At 41.4% G+C, this 17,291-nt stretch overlaps 1 protein-coding gene across 1 annotated transcript in view; it reads left to right on the top strand.

The window, feature by feature from the left end:
• The window catches only part of gig2o (grass carp reovirus (GCRV)-induced gene 2o), a 54,010-nt gene extending 37,023 nt beyond the window's left edge, over nt 1–16,987 (top strand). Inside the window, 4 exon segments of the mRNA XM_059638936.1 lie at nt 8,335–8,479; nt 8,612–9,111; nt 14,083–14,097; nt 15,982–16,987. Of these exon segments, the coding sequence (XP_059494919.1) occupies nt 8,335–8,479; nt 8,612–9,111; nt 14,083–14,097; nt 15,982–16,384 (1,063 nt within the window). The 3' untranslated portion in view covers nt 16,385–16,987.
• Nucleotides 16,988–17,291: the final 304 nt, after the last annotated feature.

Raw genomic sequence — 17,291 nt, 5'->3', positions numbered from 1 at the left:
TGAGTACCGTCATTTCCATTCTGTAATGCATGGGTTTATATATGGGGTCTAATTCTATACGTTTGTTGATTGTACTATGGGTGGAGAACCATGTTTCTAGGAATTCCCGTGTGTGTGTCTATGTTTGGCTTGGGCTAATATGGTTACGTTGTTCCAGCTTCATTGAAGGCCTCACTGATGATGTCACCAAGGATGGAAACAAGCCAGTTCAGCAAGCAAGTCATCGACCTCACCCACAACCTGAGTCATTGCTAAAATGTTAAAAGGCTAAATTGTCTGATTCTGCCCCTAGTTCTTATATTCATTTCTCAAATGGGTGCAACTTAGCCAGCACTGACACTGAAAAAGGCATAATAGCAGGCATTTTAAGAGTGCAAGTGCCATATATATTTACAGAAGTGCAAGGTAATGTGTAATGAATGCGTCACCTATGCACCGTCAGTTATTTTTATTCATTGCTTTGCATCCACTGCGTCCTAGTGCAGTCTCGAATTTTGCAACTGAGGTGGTGGGAACCTACTGTGTGATCAGCTGTTCACATCTCCCCTCCCTCCCTTAGAGCACAGTGTTCACCAGTAGAAGCTGCAGAAAGCATTTCATCTCTCTCTTACTGCACTGTAGGATGCTCAATTATTTCAGGGCAACTTAACTTCAGTTAAGTTTACTTCAGGCAAGTTTGGTGTAGGCACCACGGGAATGGGCCTACGTGGGGAAGAGGCATGGTCAATGCCAGCTCAGGTCCAGTGAGGTATAAAGTTCAGGTAGGTACAATGTTCCTAAGAAGGCACCTGGACTATCTGAAAGCTGCAGACTCACAAACGGCAGCCCATGGTATCAATGAGGACTTCACAAGCTTCAAAACCTCCCCTTCCCCCACTGCATCCCAAAACCAGCCCAGCCTGTGTCCGCTTCCCGAACCTGTTCTTCCTCTCACCCATCCCTTCCTCCCACCTCAACCCGCACCTCCATTTCCTACCTACTAACCTCATCCTGCCTCCTTGACCTTTCCGTCTTCCCTGGACTGACCTATCCCCTCCCTACCTCCCCACCTATACTCTCCTCTCCACCTATCTTCTTTTCTCTCCATCTTCGGTCTGCCCCCCCCCCCTCCCTATTTATTCCAGAACCCTCTCCCCATCCCCCTCTCTGATGAAGGGTCTAGGCCCAAAACATCGGCTTTTGTGCTCCTGAGATGCTGCTTGGCCTGCTGTGTTCATCCAGCTCCACACTTTGTTATCATGAGAAAAATGTGCCCAGTTCCTCATAGCCTTTCAGACTGTTCTGGAGCCTGAGGGTTCTCCCTCTCCATCAAGCATTGAAGGTACCTCAGAATCTGGGATGGACATGATGGATGTCACTGCCTCAACACCTTTGCCACCTGAAGAAGAGAATGAATTTCTTTTGAGACCCTCAGGGCACAAAAGGCGAGCTCCTTGTGCATTACACGCTGCCGTTATCAGAGGCAGAATTGGAGGAATCTGCCCCAGGAGGAGCTACAAGAAAAAAGAACAGGCTTATGTTGTTGGACCAAGAGGGGAAGAGATGTAGTGATTGTAATGAGGTCAATCGGGTGGACTCATAGAATATGAGTTCCCTAATTGGGACTACTAATCTGTTGCAATTAGGGAGCCCTGGCTGACAGCTAAGTACAGGAGTATCAGACATCAAGTTCACTCTGAAAGCTGACTCTAAGGATGGATCAGTGTCAGGGGCTCTCCATGTGTAAATAAGTGGTGACTTAGTGATGGAATATGGGCCTCTGTAAGAGTTATTCAACTGAGATAGTTTAGTAGGTACTGAGGGGCAACAATCTAGAAGTAAGGGCCATATCCCCAAGAGCTCAAGGGTTGACGATCCCAGACTGAAATGTGGAGTAATTACTTCACTCAGAGAGATCTGGATCTTTGAAATTCTCTTCTCCAGAGGGTTGCTGAGCCATTGATCATTCTAGATTGAGACTGACAGATGCTTGCTACTTTTGGAACCTAGCGATAAAGAGAGCAAGTGTCAAATGGGGTTGATGTAAAAAAAAATTAATGAATGGCAAAGAAGGTTCAAAGGGGCCTGTGATCTGCACTGTATGGTCTCAAGATCCTGTTATCTGTGCAACATTTACACCGATTGGGTAAAACTAATATTGTCTTCTTGCCTTGTCATGAATGTGCAGTAATTACTCAGATTTATTCCATATTATTTTACTACCTTGAAAACCTCTGTGGTGTCACATCTCGGGATTGTCCTTTTAACATTGAGATGTTAAGGGTTTTATCCATTTTTCTTCATACCTGACATCCCTGACTGCTAATTACAGCCTTGTGGCTCTTCTGATCACTGCGACATGGCCCATGAGACTGTGAGCCCAGTGCACTGCTGAGGGAATCCAGCACTTTTGGGGTTGAAACATTTTGGGCATTGTAACAGTTGTAACTAACTGTTACAAAGATTCAGGTGTGATATGGAAACAGCAGACAAATGGCAAATTATTGAAGGATAAAATTCAGATTTTGACTTATTGCAGAAATTAAGTGAATAAACCAGTTGGTGTAGGAATTCAGAGCTATTATTTTTAAAATTCATTCATGGCATGATGGCATTGCAGGCTAGGCAGCATTTATTGCTTAGAGGGCACTTAAGAGTCAACCACGTTGCTGGGGGGTCTGGAGTCACATGTAGGCCAAACCAGGTAAGGATGGCAGTTTCCTTCCCTAAAGGACATTAGGGAACCAAATGGTTGACAATGGATTTATGGTCATCATTAGATTCTTAATTCCAGATATTTGTTGAATTCAAGTTCTACCGTCTGTTGAGGTGGGGTTTGAACCCAGGCCATTAGGGAGCCAAGATAATAAAATGTGAGGCTGGATGAACACAGCAGACCCAGCAGCATCTCAGGAGCACAAAAGCTGATGTTTCGGGCCTAGACCCTTCATCAGAGAGCAGATGTGCTCCTGAGATGCTGCTGGGCCTGCTGTATTCATCCAGCCTCACATTTTATTATCTTGGATTCTCCAGCATCTGCAGTTCCCATTATCACCATTAGGGAGCCAGATGGTTGAGAATGGATTTATGGTCATCATTAGATTCTTAATTCCAGATATTTGTTGAATTCAAGTTCTACCGTCAGTTGAGGTGGGGTTTGAACCCAGGTCCACAGAGCATTATCTGGGTCTTTGGATTAGCAGTGCAGCAATAATACCACTAGGCTATCACTTCCCTTATACTGCAAAGGTTAAAACAATGTAAAGGAAACATATAAACATTTACACTTTTGTTGAACAAGTAAAAGCAAATTGCAATGCAAGACATCCAAAGAAGTCAGAATTCTGCAAAGTGCATGCTTTTGGGAAGCTGTTATCTGAATAAGTAAACTAATGGTGCTAACCAGAAAACCTCTGTTGAGAGCTTTGACAGAAGTCACACAACATCGGGTTTTAGTCCAACAGGTTTATTTGAAATCGCAAGCCTTTGGACCATTGCTCCTTTGGATGAACAACACCCCAGTCCAACATTGGCACCATCCCATGAGGGCTTCTTGTGGCATATTGGAAGCGTCCTGACTTCTGGCCTAGGCAAGTCTGGATTCAACTTCCATCTGCCACAAGGGTGAACATCTCAGAAGGAGACATGAGTACAAAAACTTAGTCAGTGTTTGAAATAAGTGCACTAGTTATACTAAGCTCCATTCCGAGTTACACTAGACTGGTATGAATTTTTACTGGTTAGGGCATGTCAGAATATTTTCAAGTGGATTGACTGAAATAACTTGATTTGATTTGCTTATTATTAAATATGCCGCGGTGAAAAGTTTCGTTTTGCATGCAGTTCCTTGACAGGCTGCAGAGAGTTTCGTTTAAGTCTGACAGCGAAGCTTCACTTTCCTTTCTGCAAACGAGCATCATCATCATATCTGTTGTGGTATGACTGTCAGTTTGTATGCTGATCATTTTTGGCAAATTGAAAGCAGGAAATACCAACTGCTAAACACTGTTTTCACCTTGGGACTGGTTTGCACACCTGCCTTTTGTTGTTATGTTTCCCCAGAGTGATGGTTAGCCCAGATACTTTGCCCAATTGGACGGTCTTTTTCTGAGTGTTCACAGTGCTGCCAGCTGCAACTGGTATGTGCTACAACACATTGCCTGAGCCTTATAATTTTTTATTACATTTTGATGAGATAAGCCCAGCTGTGACCCTTTCATTTGTTGTAAGTATTTAAACTGGTTGATAGAATTGGAGTCTTCCTGTGCATGAGGCAGCTCAACAAGTTGACTGAAAATTAGTGAACTTGGCCATGAGAAGCAAGAGAAATGAACAATTACAAATGAGCAATAAATTGTTTAGCACAGTGAAAGATTACAAACTGAATTTCAGAGTTGAAATTAATATAGTGATCTTTTATCAGAAAGGAAATGATAGTATTGAAATCAGTTCCTGGAGACTAGACGAGTGTAGGAGTGAAAAACAATGTAGTTGGAAGATTAATTTTTGAGTGTCTCCAGCAATTTTTATTTTTGTTTATTAAATTTATCCTAACAGTATTGTTGTCAAGCTTTGTTCAGCTTGTACTTAAAGGTAAACAACTCGTCAGCTAGTTTTAAGGAGTGCCCAGTTGATTGAGAGATGCTTTCTACTTTATCTTTTCCGTTAAATATTGCAACATGTAAAGTTGAATATTGTACATAAAATATGTTGTAAGATTAAAGGATGACTCAATCTTTCCCAATTTGCTCCCTGGAACACAATTTCGTGAAATTACATCTAGTGTTGTGTGAAATTCGGGGCATTGTGTGAATTAATTCTAACAAGGGCCAGGAATGAATTCCAACGAAGAGCAAGAAATGTTGTTAGTCGTTGCAATTCATTATTCTTAATTGTTATTTTTCAGAATTGTGATTCGTTGTGTAGTAGTAGAAACAAATCTCCAATTGCATGAGAAATGTTAGCATCAGTTATCAAATCAGGCCAGAAATTCAAACTTATTTTCTACAGATACAATAACTGAGATTGCGATACATGATATAGAAAAAGACAAATGTTTTGCTCAGCATAGGACAGCACAAACAACGTCAGAGCCAGTGAAGTAGCTTTGAGGTGTTTTAATGTCAGAAAGATGCAGCCAATTTACGCACAGCTGACTATCACAGTCTGTGTTTTGACAATGATAAATTAATCCACATTTATGATTGAAGATTAAGTGTCAGTCAAGACACTAGCTAGAACTACCTGCTGATTACTGCAGACAGTGGAATCTGTACACTAAAGCTCTAAGGAAGAGTTATCTAGACTTGAAACGCTACCTTGCTTTCTGTCCATGGATGCTGCCTGTGATCTCCAGCATTTTTTGACTTCAGTCATCAAGGGCTCCATTTAACTTCTCATAACTGCTGGCTTAGGTTTTTGTGCACAAGTCCCAAACTAGGATTTGAATCCAAGACCTTAGAGACTCTACGCAAGAGCCATATCAAAGGACCTGTAGCTGACACAAAGTTATTAAACACCCAATTTTGTTTTTGAAAAGAAATCACGAAGTGCCATTTCAAACAGTTCTTTAAAAGAGCTGCTGAGTCGGACTGTTAGCAATTGAGGATTTGTTAAGGAATGAAAAGCCATGCTTGATCAATGAAAATAACATCAATGTCTAATATCTGAAAAACAGTGAAAGCTATCAAATCAGACTTATTTATGTGATTCCTGTGGGAATGAGGGAGAGTGGGAGGCTCAATTATAAACATTAAAATGTTCAGATCGCTGGGTGGAACTTGAGTCTCTTAACGTAGCTCGTCCCTCCTGTTTAAATTCTAGCTGTGAGAAATAATGTTGCATCCTTTCAGAGAAGGGAAACTGAAACTTGGATAATTAACATATATAGTCCATATATAGTCCAATGTGCACTTGGCGCTCGGCAGAATAACCGACTGAGGCAAGAGGTAAGTACCAAAAAACTTCAGACTGTTTAGTTTACGTTTAAGTTGTAAAGGTATTGGAAAGGAGATGAGGAGACCCTTCTCTGCTCAGCAATTTGTTAAAATCTGGAATGTACCGGCAGTATTTTTTTCACGTACAACATCCAATTTTAAATGAGTTCACATCAATCAGAAAATATAAAATTGAAAGCATTCCTCAATCTACTGCACACTCCTTAAAACTAACTGACAAGCTGTTTACCCCTCATTACCGGCAGAAGGAGTGTGGAACCTGAATCAACAACTTTACAAAATGAAACTGGGAAAATATTTTATAAAGCAAGCAGTATGTCGGAATAAACGGGGGAATGGGATTTACTGGATAAATGCTTTAAAGAGGCAGCATGAGAAGAAATGTGTCAGATAAGCTCTTTTAGTGCCTTTAATACGAACATTTTAAAATTGTGTTATTGAAAAGAGCCATGCAATACATCTGCAGCAGTGTGAGGTATTTTGTAAACTTAGTGCTAACAAAAGGAGAACTACAAAAAACTAATACTGCCCCTTTGAGATTGAGCCAGTGAAGGAACTTTAATGACCTTTGTGTGAGAGAATTGGAATCTACAAGTACATTAGACAGTTTAACACGATTTCTGAGAATTGGTGAACTTGGCCATGAGAAGCAAGAGAAATGGACAATCACAAATCAACAACAAATTGCTCAGCAGAGCGAAAGATTAAAAGTTCAATTTCAGAGGAGAAATTAATACAGTGCTACTTTGTCAGGAAGGAAATGGTGGAACTGAGATCAGTTCCAGGAAACCAGCTAAGTGTAAGAGTGAAGAACGGTAGACTGATATAGTTGGAAGATTAGTTGCCGCATATAATCCCTGAGTTTCTGTACATAGTTCTACTTTTCTTTATTAAATTCATTACTGCAAAGTTGTGTTCAAGCTTTGTAAAGCTTGTAATGAGAGGTAAACAGCTTGTCAGTTAGTTTTAAGGAGTGTCCAGTAGATTGAGGAATGCTTTCGATTTTATATTTTCTGATTGATGTGAACTCATTTAAAATTGGATGTTGTACGTGAAAAATATTGTAAAGACAAAATGATTTCACTCTGTTGAAACTACACCAACAGTGTTGTGTAAAATTTGGGGTCTTGTGGGTATGAATTCCAATAAAGGACAGGATTGAAGACTAACAAAGAAGAAGATATGTTGTTTGTCATTGCAAACCACGATTCTTAACTGTTAAGTTTCAGGATTGTCATTCATCGTGCATTGTAGAAACAAATTTCCAACAGCATTGGAAATATCACCTTCTTACAATCAAATCAGATGGAGTGAAGAAGGGTCGAGGCCCGAAATGTCAGCTTTCCTGCTGTTCTGATGCTGCTTGGCCTGCTGTGTTCATCCAGCTCTACACCTAGTTACCTCAGATTCTCCAGCATCTGCACTTCCTATTATCCCAGAGAATCAGGCATATTTTCATAGAGATAAGACAACTGAGACTGCTAGACACAACGAAAAAAAGCAAAAGAGAAACATTTACGCACCATTTTGCACAGCATAGGGCATCTCAGTGAACTTCACAAGCAGTGACTTATAGGAGGAAATATGTAGCCAATTTACACAAGCAAATTCTCATTGTTTACAATCTGACAATGATAAGTTAGCCTACGCTTATGACTGAGGGTTGAATGTTAGTCAAGACACTGAGCAAAACTACCCTGCTGTTCTTTGATCTTTTACATCCAGCCAAGCAGAAAAATAAAGCAGGAACAAATTACTGCAGATAGTGGAACCTGTGCAGAATGTAAAAAGTGCTGGCAATCACAGCAGGTCAGCCAGCATCCATGGAGAGAAAGCCAGCTGATGTTTCTAGTCTAGATACTCTTTACAACAGCTCTGAACATGAGCTTGCTTTCTCTCCTCGGGTGTTACCGAACCTGCTGTGATCTCCAGCACTTTTTGTTTTCAGATAAATTAGGCCTCTGTTTAACTTCTCATGACTGTTGGGCTAGATTTTTGTGCACAAGTCACAAAGTAGGAATTGAATCCAAGGCATTTAGACTCTAAGCAAGAGTAATAGCAAAGGATCTGCAGCTGACACAAAGCTCTTAAACATCTGAATCTGTCTTTGAAAAGAAATCACAAAGTGCAAATTCAAACAGTTCTGCAAAAGAGCTGCTGAATCGTACTGTTGATTCTTGAGGATTGGGTACGATGCCTTGAACAACTTCTCAAGGTTAATACCATCATTTATGTTTGTTTCATTTTGATTGTGCCTATTTCTGGTGTGCGGACGCACTGCTATATCATAACGTGAGGATCTTTCTGTGTGAGCCGTGGAATTGAGCGTAACGTGGAGTTTTTTCACTCCTCAGTCATCAGAGTGAAACCAAGTCTTCTCTTTACCTGATCTCCACAGGAGAGAGAGCTTTTCATCGAGTGAGAGAGCCTGGCAGCTTTTCAGAAAGGGGACAATAGCAGCAGCTCATCAGCAGACACCAGTTTTTAAATGTTGCACAGCATTGGGATCAAAATCTTTACTCAACGGAAGTGCATTTATCAGTGTAAGTGCCAACAATAAAGTTCACTAATGAGCAATAACAACATGAGGGAAATATCGTGTGATATTACTGAGGGACTCAGCGCAGAATTAAAATGTCTTCTTCTTTATTTTTTTTTTCATTTTTTACTTCAAGATCCAGTTGAAAAATTCACCGACGAACATGGCACATGCTTTCGAAAATATGTGGGCTGAAGAGGATGCACCTGGTTTCATTGAATCGTGTCTTAAAAGTTATGAAGAACCAATAAATGGCAAGGTCTATGTGATGTACCATGGCACCTATGCCAGAAACACAAATGCCATTTTGATGTATGGTTTCAAACAATCCCCAGATGGCATGTTTGGCCGTGGAGTCTACGTCAGTCGCGATATTCAGAAAGCCTGCAGATATCCATTGAATACTCCTGTGAATCAGAAGGTTGTGCTGAAATTAAGAGTTAATGTGGGAAAGGTCAAAAAAATACATTATCAAGGGCACCCACTCCAGAAGACATGGTATAATCATGGTTATGATACTGCCTGGTGTCCTCCAAACTGTGGTATGGTACCAAGTGGCCTGGAGGAGGATTGTGTCTGGGATCCCAGGAGAATAAAAGTTGTTGGTGTAATTGATCACTCAGCTCAGCCAGACCCGTGGTCCTTCCCTAATTGTTACTGAGTTGTATGCTAACTTCAGCTGCATAAATGGGAGAAGAATGGTGGGGTTGGGATGAGGAAGAGGGGAAGTGGAGGAAGTACGGGGATGCTCTACCCTGATACATTCCCTTGGGTGAGGGAGGGAAGGTTCAACCAAGTTGTGACTCTGATAGGTGGCCTTTGGCGAGCAATCGGGGATAACGGTTAACATTCTATAATCACAGGGGCCACTAAGCACTCATTGTAGAGAAGCTCTTGGAGACTCTCCTCCTGGCAATGTGTCACACATCATCAACACCATCAGAGCGCTGTTCTGATCCAATTGTTAGTGCCTTTCATCTCCAGGAGTGGAGTCTCTAAAAACACAACCTGATTAGTTTCACACCTGAAGAATGGCTATTTTCCCAAAAGCTTGGAGGTTCACCACCAGAGCAGTGAGGCAGGTCTTTAAAGTGGGAACTGAAGCGTTTGGGGAGAAAAGACAGTTACTGTAAATTCAGAGGCACAAGATGCAATATTGTTTTTGAAATACAATCTGTCAATGCAATCACTGTAACATTCTGTGTACAAATTGTTGGTGCTTTGAAAAACCACTGTTCTTTTCATTTGAGATAATGGGAACTGCAGATGCTGGAGATTCCAAGATAATAAAATGTGAGGCTGGACGAACACAGCAGGCCAAGCAGCATCTCAGGAGCACAAAAGCTGACGTTTCGGGCCTAGACCCTTCATCAGAGCTCTGATGAAGGGTCTAGGCCCGAAACGTCAGCTTTTGTGCTCCTGAGATGCTGCTTGGCCTGCTGTGTTTGTCCAGCCTCACATTTTATTATGTTCTTTTCATTTATTGTGTTCAACTGAATAAAATCATTAGCTGTCTTTTTTGTGGTCTTTCTAAAATTTCTGAACGGAATGGATGCTGAAGAATTAATGCTTGTTGAAATATTTCGGTATGACATGAGAAACGCTGGCAGGGTGATACCCTGGGGAAAGAATACGATTTGCCCCCTCTGCTTGTTGGACATTTGCTGAAATGTGAGTCAATCTCAAACAGACAGACCATGCTCCTTTGTTTCGACTTTCCATTTTATACATTGAGGTGATAAGACTCTTGTGTGAATGTAGTAAACAGTGTCCTGACCCAAAATGTCAGCTTTCCTGTTGCCCTGATTCCTGCCTGGCGTGCTGTGTTCCTCCAGCTCCACATTTTGTTATTGTTAAACTGACAGTCAGTCTGCTTTTTAAACAGGAAGCTGCAAGGGCAGGTTTTCTACAAGCTTAGGACAACAATGTGCAGCGTACATAGAACATAGAACATTTCAGTACAGTACAGGCCCTTCGGCCCTTGATGTTGTGCCGACCTGTCATACTGATCTCAAGCCCATCTAACCTACACTATTCCATTATGTCCATATGCTTGTCCAATGACGACTTAAATGTACCTAAAGTTGGCGAATCTACTACCGTTGCAGGCAAAGCGTACTATTCCCTTACTACTCTCTGAGTAAAGAAACTACCTCTGACATCTGTCCTATATCTTTCACCCCTCAATTTAAAGCTATGCCCCCTCGTGCTCACCGTCACCATCCTAGGAAAAAGGCTCTCCCTATCCACCCTATCTAGCCCTCTGATTATTTTATATGTTTCAATTAAGTCACCTCTCAACCTTCTTCTCTCTAATGAAAACAGCCTCAAGTCCCTCAGTCTTTCCTCGTAAGACCTTCCCTCCATACCAGGCAACATCCTAGTAAATCTCCTCTGCACCCTTTCCAAAGCTTCCACAGCCTTCTTATAATGCGGTGACCAGAACTGTACGCAATACTCCAAGTGCGGTTGCACCAGAGTTTTGTACAGCTGCAGCATAACCTCCTGGTTCCGGGGATTTAGGAGCTATTTAGGAGCTATTTTATTGAAAGTAAACTGGGTGTCCCACTGATGTGAGGAAGCATATAAAACAGGTTACTTTGTATTCTTACATCCAACTTGAAAGAGGACCGTATAATTGAAGAAAATTGCATGCAACAGTTATCTTTGAGTAGGGGGATGCATTTCTGGCACCATGCCTTTATTTGAGAAACTTGACTCATTGGATCCTGCAGGTAAAGACTAGGCCCAGTGTGTGGAAAGAATGCGCAATTTATTCCAGGCAAATGACATAGGCTAGATGGAAAGCCATGAGTAATCCTCTGACTGCTTGCAGTCCTGCAACATTTTCATTTATTTGGAGCCGAACCTTCCCTGAGGTACCAAGTATTAAAGTCGTTCATGAGTTGAAGGATTTAGCGCAGAATATTACCAACCAAACCTCCAATTCTGAGACACTATTGGGTTTACTTGGCTAGTTGAAAACCATGGGAATCTGCATTGAAATTTTTGACAAGTTAAGGATGACCGGCAGAGGGATGAGATTCTGCTTTAATCCTGAAAGAGATGCTGAGAGACTGTCTGGTATGTGGGATTAATGACACAACCACGCACGAGCACCTACTCCCATAGGGCCCACTAGCCTTCAAACAGACACCACAATGGGCCTTGTCATTAGAAAATGTGGCAAGTTGAGTGCGGGAGCTACAGGGTATCCCCATGTAAGTGGATGCTGTGACCTGTGTGACTGTGACTGGGGAAGATTCACTGAGTGAAGACAATCGCCGGCAGGTGGCTCAGTGGTTAGCACTGCAGCCTCACAGTGCCAGGGACCCGGGTTCGATTCCAGCCTCGGGCGACTGTCTGTGTGGAGTTTGCACATTATCCCTGTGTCTGCGTGGGTTTCCTCCAGGTGCTCCAGTTTCCTCCCGCAGTCCAAAGATGTGCAGGCTAGGTGGATTGGCCATTCTAAATTGTCTGTAGTGTTCAGGGATGAGTGGGTTATAGGGGGATGGGTCTGGGTGGGATGCTTCAAGGGGCGGTGTGGACTTGTTGGGCCAAAGGGCCTGTTTCCACACTGTAGGGAATCTAATTTAATCTTATCTAATCACAGACTCTCTGGTAGGCGATATCTTGAGCAGAGGGACCCTAAGTCAGCTCACAGCAAAATCTCAAAAGAAAACCAAGCCTTTGCCAAATGGCTAAAACGTTCTTCAGGATCTGGGTCAGCAAGCCATTGTAGTTGCTCCCAGTATGTGGGCTCAAGAAAGCAAGTGAGGCCTGACTTGAGTAAGAAAACTGGTGGGCCAGTATCCAGGAGAGTGTACACCCTGGAAAGTCCACCCGCGTGTGGAGTGGTGCAACTAAATTGCTTAGCGACATCAAATCAGAACAAATTAAAACAAATGTCTGGATAAATGGTCACTCAGTTCTCATGGAGCAGATGTATTCGTGGTTGCAGAATCTGTCTTTAACAAGATTGGCTCTGTGTGCACAAAACCTCAGACAGACTGAGAGTGGGCTGTGATCGACTTTACAAAAAACTACTAGAGGTACAAGTTTAATTTTCTCCCCTTCGAGACAACTGTGCATATGGAATATTAGTCATGTTCTAGATCCTCATTACATTACTCCAATGCGCTTTTGACAGTCTCTGCTGAAAGATTGGATGTCCCTGTTGTGATACAAAAACGGAAATTCCCACAAATACTCAGCAGGTCTGGAGGCATCTTCGGGGGGAAAGCAGAGTTACCATTATGGGTCAGGTGACCCTTCTTTAGAAGGATCACTGGACTTGAAATGTCAGCTCTGTTTGTCTCTTCACTGATGCCATTTGACCTGCAAAGCTTTTCCAGCAATTTTTATTTTTGTTTCTGATTTCCAGCATTCGCAGTCCTTTGCTTTTTGTTTAATCACTGTTGCTACCATCCTTTTTTAATCTCAATTTCTGATTTTTAATTCATAACAGCTATCTTGTTCAAGGAATGAACAACCAATCTTGATCAATGAAAATCATATCAATATCTAATATCTGAAAGACAGGGAAGGCAATCAAATCTGACCTTTCTGAGTGATTCCTGAGGGATTGAGGGGTGACTCCATTATAAACATTACAATGTTCAGGGCGTTGAGTTTAACTTGAGTGTTTTAATGTAGATCATACCTTGTATTTAAATTAAGGTTATTTGAAATAACGTTGCATTCTTTCGGAGAAAGGGAAACTGAAACTTTCATAATTAGCCTATAACATCCAAATGTGCACTTGGTGCTCGGCAGAATAACCGACTGAGGAAAGAGGTAAGTACCAAAAAACTTCAGACTGTTTAGTTTACGTTTAAGTTGTAAAAGTATTGGAAAGGAGATGAGGAGACCTTTCTCTATTCAGCAATTTGATAAAATCTGAATGTACCAGCAGAAGGGGTGTGGAACCCGAATCAACAACTTTACAAAATGAAACTGGGAAAATATTTTGTAAAGCAAGCAGAATGGTGGGAAAAGCAGGGGAATGAAATTTACTGGATAAATGTTTTAAAGAGACAGCATGAGAAGAAATAGGTTGAATCGGCTCTTCTAGTGCCTTTAGTATGGTCATGTACAATTGTGTTATTGAATTGTGCAATGCAGTACATCTACAACAGTGTGTGATATTTTGTAAACTTAGTGGTAACAAAAGGAGAACAACAATAACTAATAATGCCCTTTTGGGATTGAGCCAGTGAAGGAACTTTAATGATCTTTGTGTGAGAGAACTGGAACCTTCAAGTGCATGAGACAGTTTAACACGATTTCTGAGAATTGGTGAACTTGGCCACTTGGAGAAGCAAGAGAAATGGACAATTACAAATCAACAACAAATTGCTCAGTTCAATTTGTCTATAATCTGACGATGATAAGTTAATCCTGGTTTATGATTGAGGGTTAAATGTTAGTCAAGACACAGAGCAAAACTGCCCTGCTGTTCTTTCATCTTTTATGTCCAGCCAACCAGATAAATAAAGCAGGAGCAAATTACTGAAGATAGTGGAATCTGTGAAAGATTTCAAATTTAATTTCAGAGGTGAAATTAATACAGTGCTACTTTATCAGTAAGGGAATGGCAGGATTGAGACCAGTAGAATGTAAGTGTGAAGAACAATAAACTGACAGTTAGTTGGTGTGTTTAATCTCTGAGTTACCCCAGCTATTACTATTTCTGTTTATTCAATTCATCTGTGCAAAGTTGACTTCAAGCTTTGTGCAGCTTGTGTTGAGAGAATAACAGCTTGTCAGTTAGTTTTACAGTGTGCCCAGTTCATTGAGAAATGCTTTCTACCTGATATTTACTGATTGATGTGACCACATTTAAAATTGGATGTTGTACGTGGAAAATATTGTAAGAATAACTCAATCTTTCCCAACATATTCCCTGGAAAACAATTTTGCTCTGTTGAAATGACATCAAGAGTGTTGTATAAAATTTGGGGCATTGTGTCCATGAATTCTAACAAGGGACAGGAATACAGTCTAACAAAGAAGAATAAATATTTTTCACTGCAAATTGTGATTCTTAATTGTGATGTCTCAGAATTGTGAATCATTGTGCATTTGGCAAACAAATGTCCGATAGCATGGAAAATATCACCTTCAACACTATCAAATCAGACCAGAGATTCAAACATATTTTCGAGAGCAATAACACAACTGAGACTGCTAGACACAATGAGAAAAAGCAAAAGAGAAACATTTATGCACCATTTTGCACAGCATAGGGCATCTCAGTGAACTTCACAAGCAGTGACTTATAGGAGGAAATATGTAGCCAATTCACACACAGCAAATTCTCATTGTCTACGATCTGACAATGATAAATTAATCTACGCTTATGATTGAGGGTTGAATGTTAGTCGAGACACTGAGCAAAACTACCCTGCTGTTCTTTGATCTTTTACATCCAGCCAAGCAGAAAAATAAAGCAGGAACAAATTACTGCAGGTAGTGGAACCTGTGCAGAACGTAAAAAGTGCTGGCAATCACAGCAGGTCAGCCAGCATCCATGGAGAGAAAGCCAGCTGATGTTTCTAGTCTAGATACTCTTTACAACAGCTCTGAACATGAGCTTGCTTTCTCTCCTTGGGTGTTACCGAACCTGCTGTGATCTCCAGCACTTTTTGTTTTCAGATAAATTAGGCCTCTGTTTAACTTCTCATGACTGTTGGGCTAGATTTTTGTGCACAAGTCACAAAGTAGGAATTGAATCCAAGGCATTTAGACTCTAAGCAAGAGTAATAGCAAAGGATCTGCAGCTGACACAAAGCTCTTAAACATCTGAATCTGTCTTTGAAAAGAAATCACAAAGTGCAAATTCAAACAGTTCTGCAAAAGAGCTGCTGAATCGTACTGTTGATTCTTGAGGATTGGGTACGATGCCTTGAACAACTTCTCAAGGTTAATACCATCATTTATGTTTGTTTCATTTTGATTGTGCCTATTTCTGGTGTGCGGACGCACTGCCATATCATAACGTGAGGATCTTTCTGTGTGAGCCGTGGAATTGAGCGTAACGTGGAGTTTTTTCACTCCTCAGTCATCAGAGTGAAACCAAGTCTTCTCTTTACCTGATCTCCACAGGAGAGAGAGCTTTTCATCGAGTGAGAGAGCCTGGCAGCTTTTCAGAAAGGGGACAATAGCAGCAGCTCATCAGCAGAGACCAGTTTTTAAATGTTGCACAGCATTGGGATCAAAATCTTTACTCAACGGAAGTGCATTTATCAGTGTAAGTGCCAACAATAAAGTTCACTAATGAGCAATAACAACATGAGGGAAATATCGTGTGATATTACTGAGGGACTCAGCGCAGAATTAAAATGTCTTCTTCTTCATTTTTTTTTTCATTTTTTACTTCAAGATCCAGTTGAAAAATTCACCGACGAACATGGCACATGCTTTCGAAAATATGTGGGCTGAAGAGGATGCACCTGGTTTCATTGAATCATGCCTTAAATGTCACAATATACCAAAGAATGGCAGGGTCTATGTGATGTACCATGGCACCCATGTCAAGAAAATAAATGCCATTTTGACGTATGGTTTCAAACAATCCCGCAAAGGCATGTTTGGCCGTGGAGTCTACGTCAGTCGCGATATTCGGAAAGCCTGCAGATATCCATTGAATACTCCTGTGAATCAGAAGGTTGTGCTGAAATTAAGAGTTAATGTGGGAAAGGTCAAAAAAATACATTATCAAGGGCACCCACTCCAGAAGACATGGTATAATCATGGTTATGATACTGCCTGGTGTCCTCCAAACTGTGGTATGGTACCAAGTGGCCTGGAGGAGGATTGTGTCTGGGATCCCAGGAGAATAAAAGTTGTTGGTGTAATTGATCACTCAGCTCAGCCAGACCCGTGGTCCTTCCCTAATTGTTACTGAGTTGTATGCTAACTTCAGCTGCATAAATGGGAGAAGAATGGTGGGGTTGGGATGAGGAAGAGGGGAAGTGGAGGAAGTACGGGGATGCTCTACCCTGATACATTCCCTTGGGTGAGGGAGGGAAGGTTCAACCAAGTTGTGACTCTGATAGGTGGCCTTTGGCGAGCAATCGGGGATAACGGTTAACATTCTATAATCACAGGGGCCGCTAAGCACTCATTGTAGAGAAGCTCTTGGAGACTCTCCTCCTGGCAATGTGTCACACATCATCAACACCATCAGAGCGCTGTTCTGATCCAATTGTTAGTGCCTTTCATCTCCAGGAGTGGAGTCTCTAAAAACACAACCTGATTAGTTTCACACCTGAAGAATGGCTATTTTCCCAAAAGCTTGGAGGTTCACCACCAGAGCAGTGAGGCAGGTCTTTAAAGTGGGAACTGAAGCGTTTGGGGAGAAAAGACAGTTACTGTAAATTCAGAGGCACAAGATGCAATATTGTTTTTGAAATACAATCTGTCAATGCAATCACTGTAACATTCTGTGTACAAATTGTTGGTGCTTTGAAAAACCACTGTTCTTTTCATTTATTGTGTTCAACTGAATAAAATCATTAGCTGTCTTTTTTGTGGTCTTTCTAAAATTTCTGAACGGAATGGATGCTGAAGAATTAATGCTTGTTGAAATATTTCGGTATGACATGAGAAACGCTGGCAGGGTGATACCCTGGGGAAAGAATACGATTTGCCCCCTCTGCTTGTTGGACATTTGCTGAAATGTGAGTCAATCTCAAACAGACAGACCATGCTCCTTTGTTTCGACTTTCCATTTTATACATTGAGGTGATAAGACTCTTGTGTGAATGTAGTAAACAGTGTCCTGACCCAAAATGTCAGCTTTCCTGTTGCCC

Source organism: Stegostoma tigrinum, chromosome 32 (assembly GCF_030684315.1).
Source record: "Stegostoma tigrinum isolate sSteTig4 chromosome 32, sSteTig4.hap1, whole genome shotgun sequence".
Classification (NCBI taxonomy): domain Eukaryota; kingdom Metazoa; phylum Chordata; class Chondrichthyes; order Orectolobiformes; family Stegostomatidae; genus Stegostoma; species Stegostoma tigrinum.
Note: the sequence above shows the minus strand (reverse complement) of the source record. Positions and strands in the feature narration are given on the sequence as shown.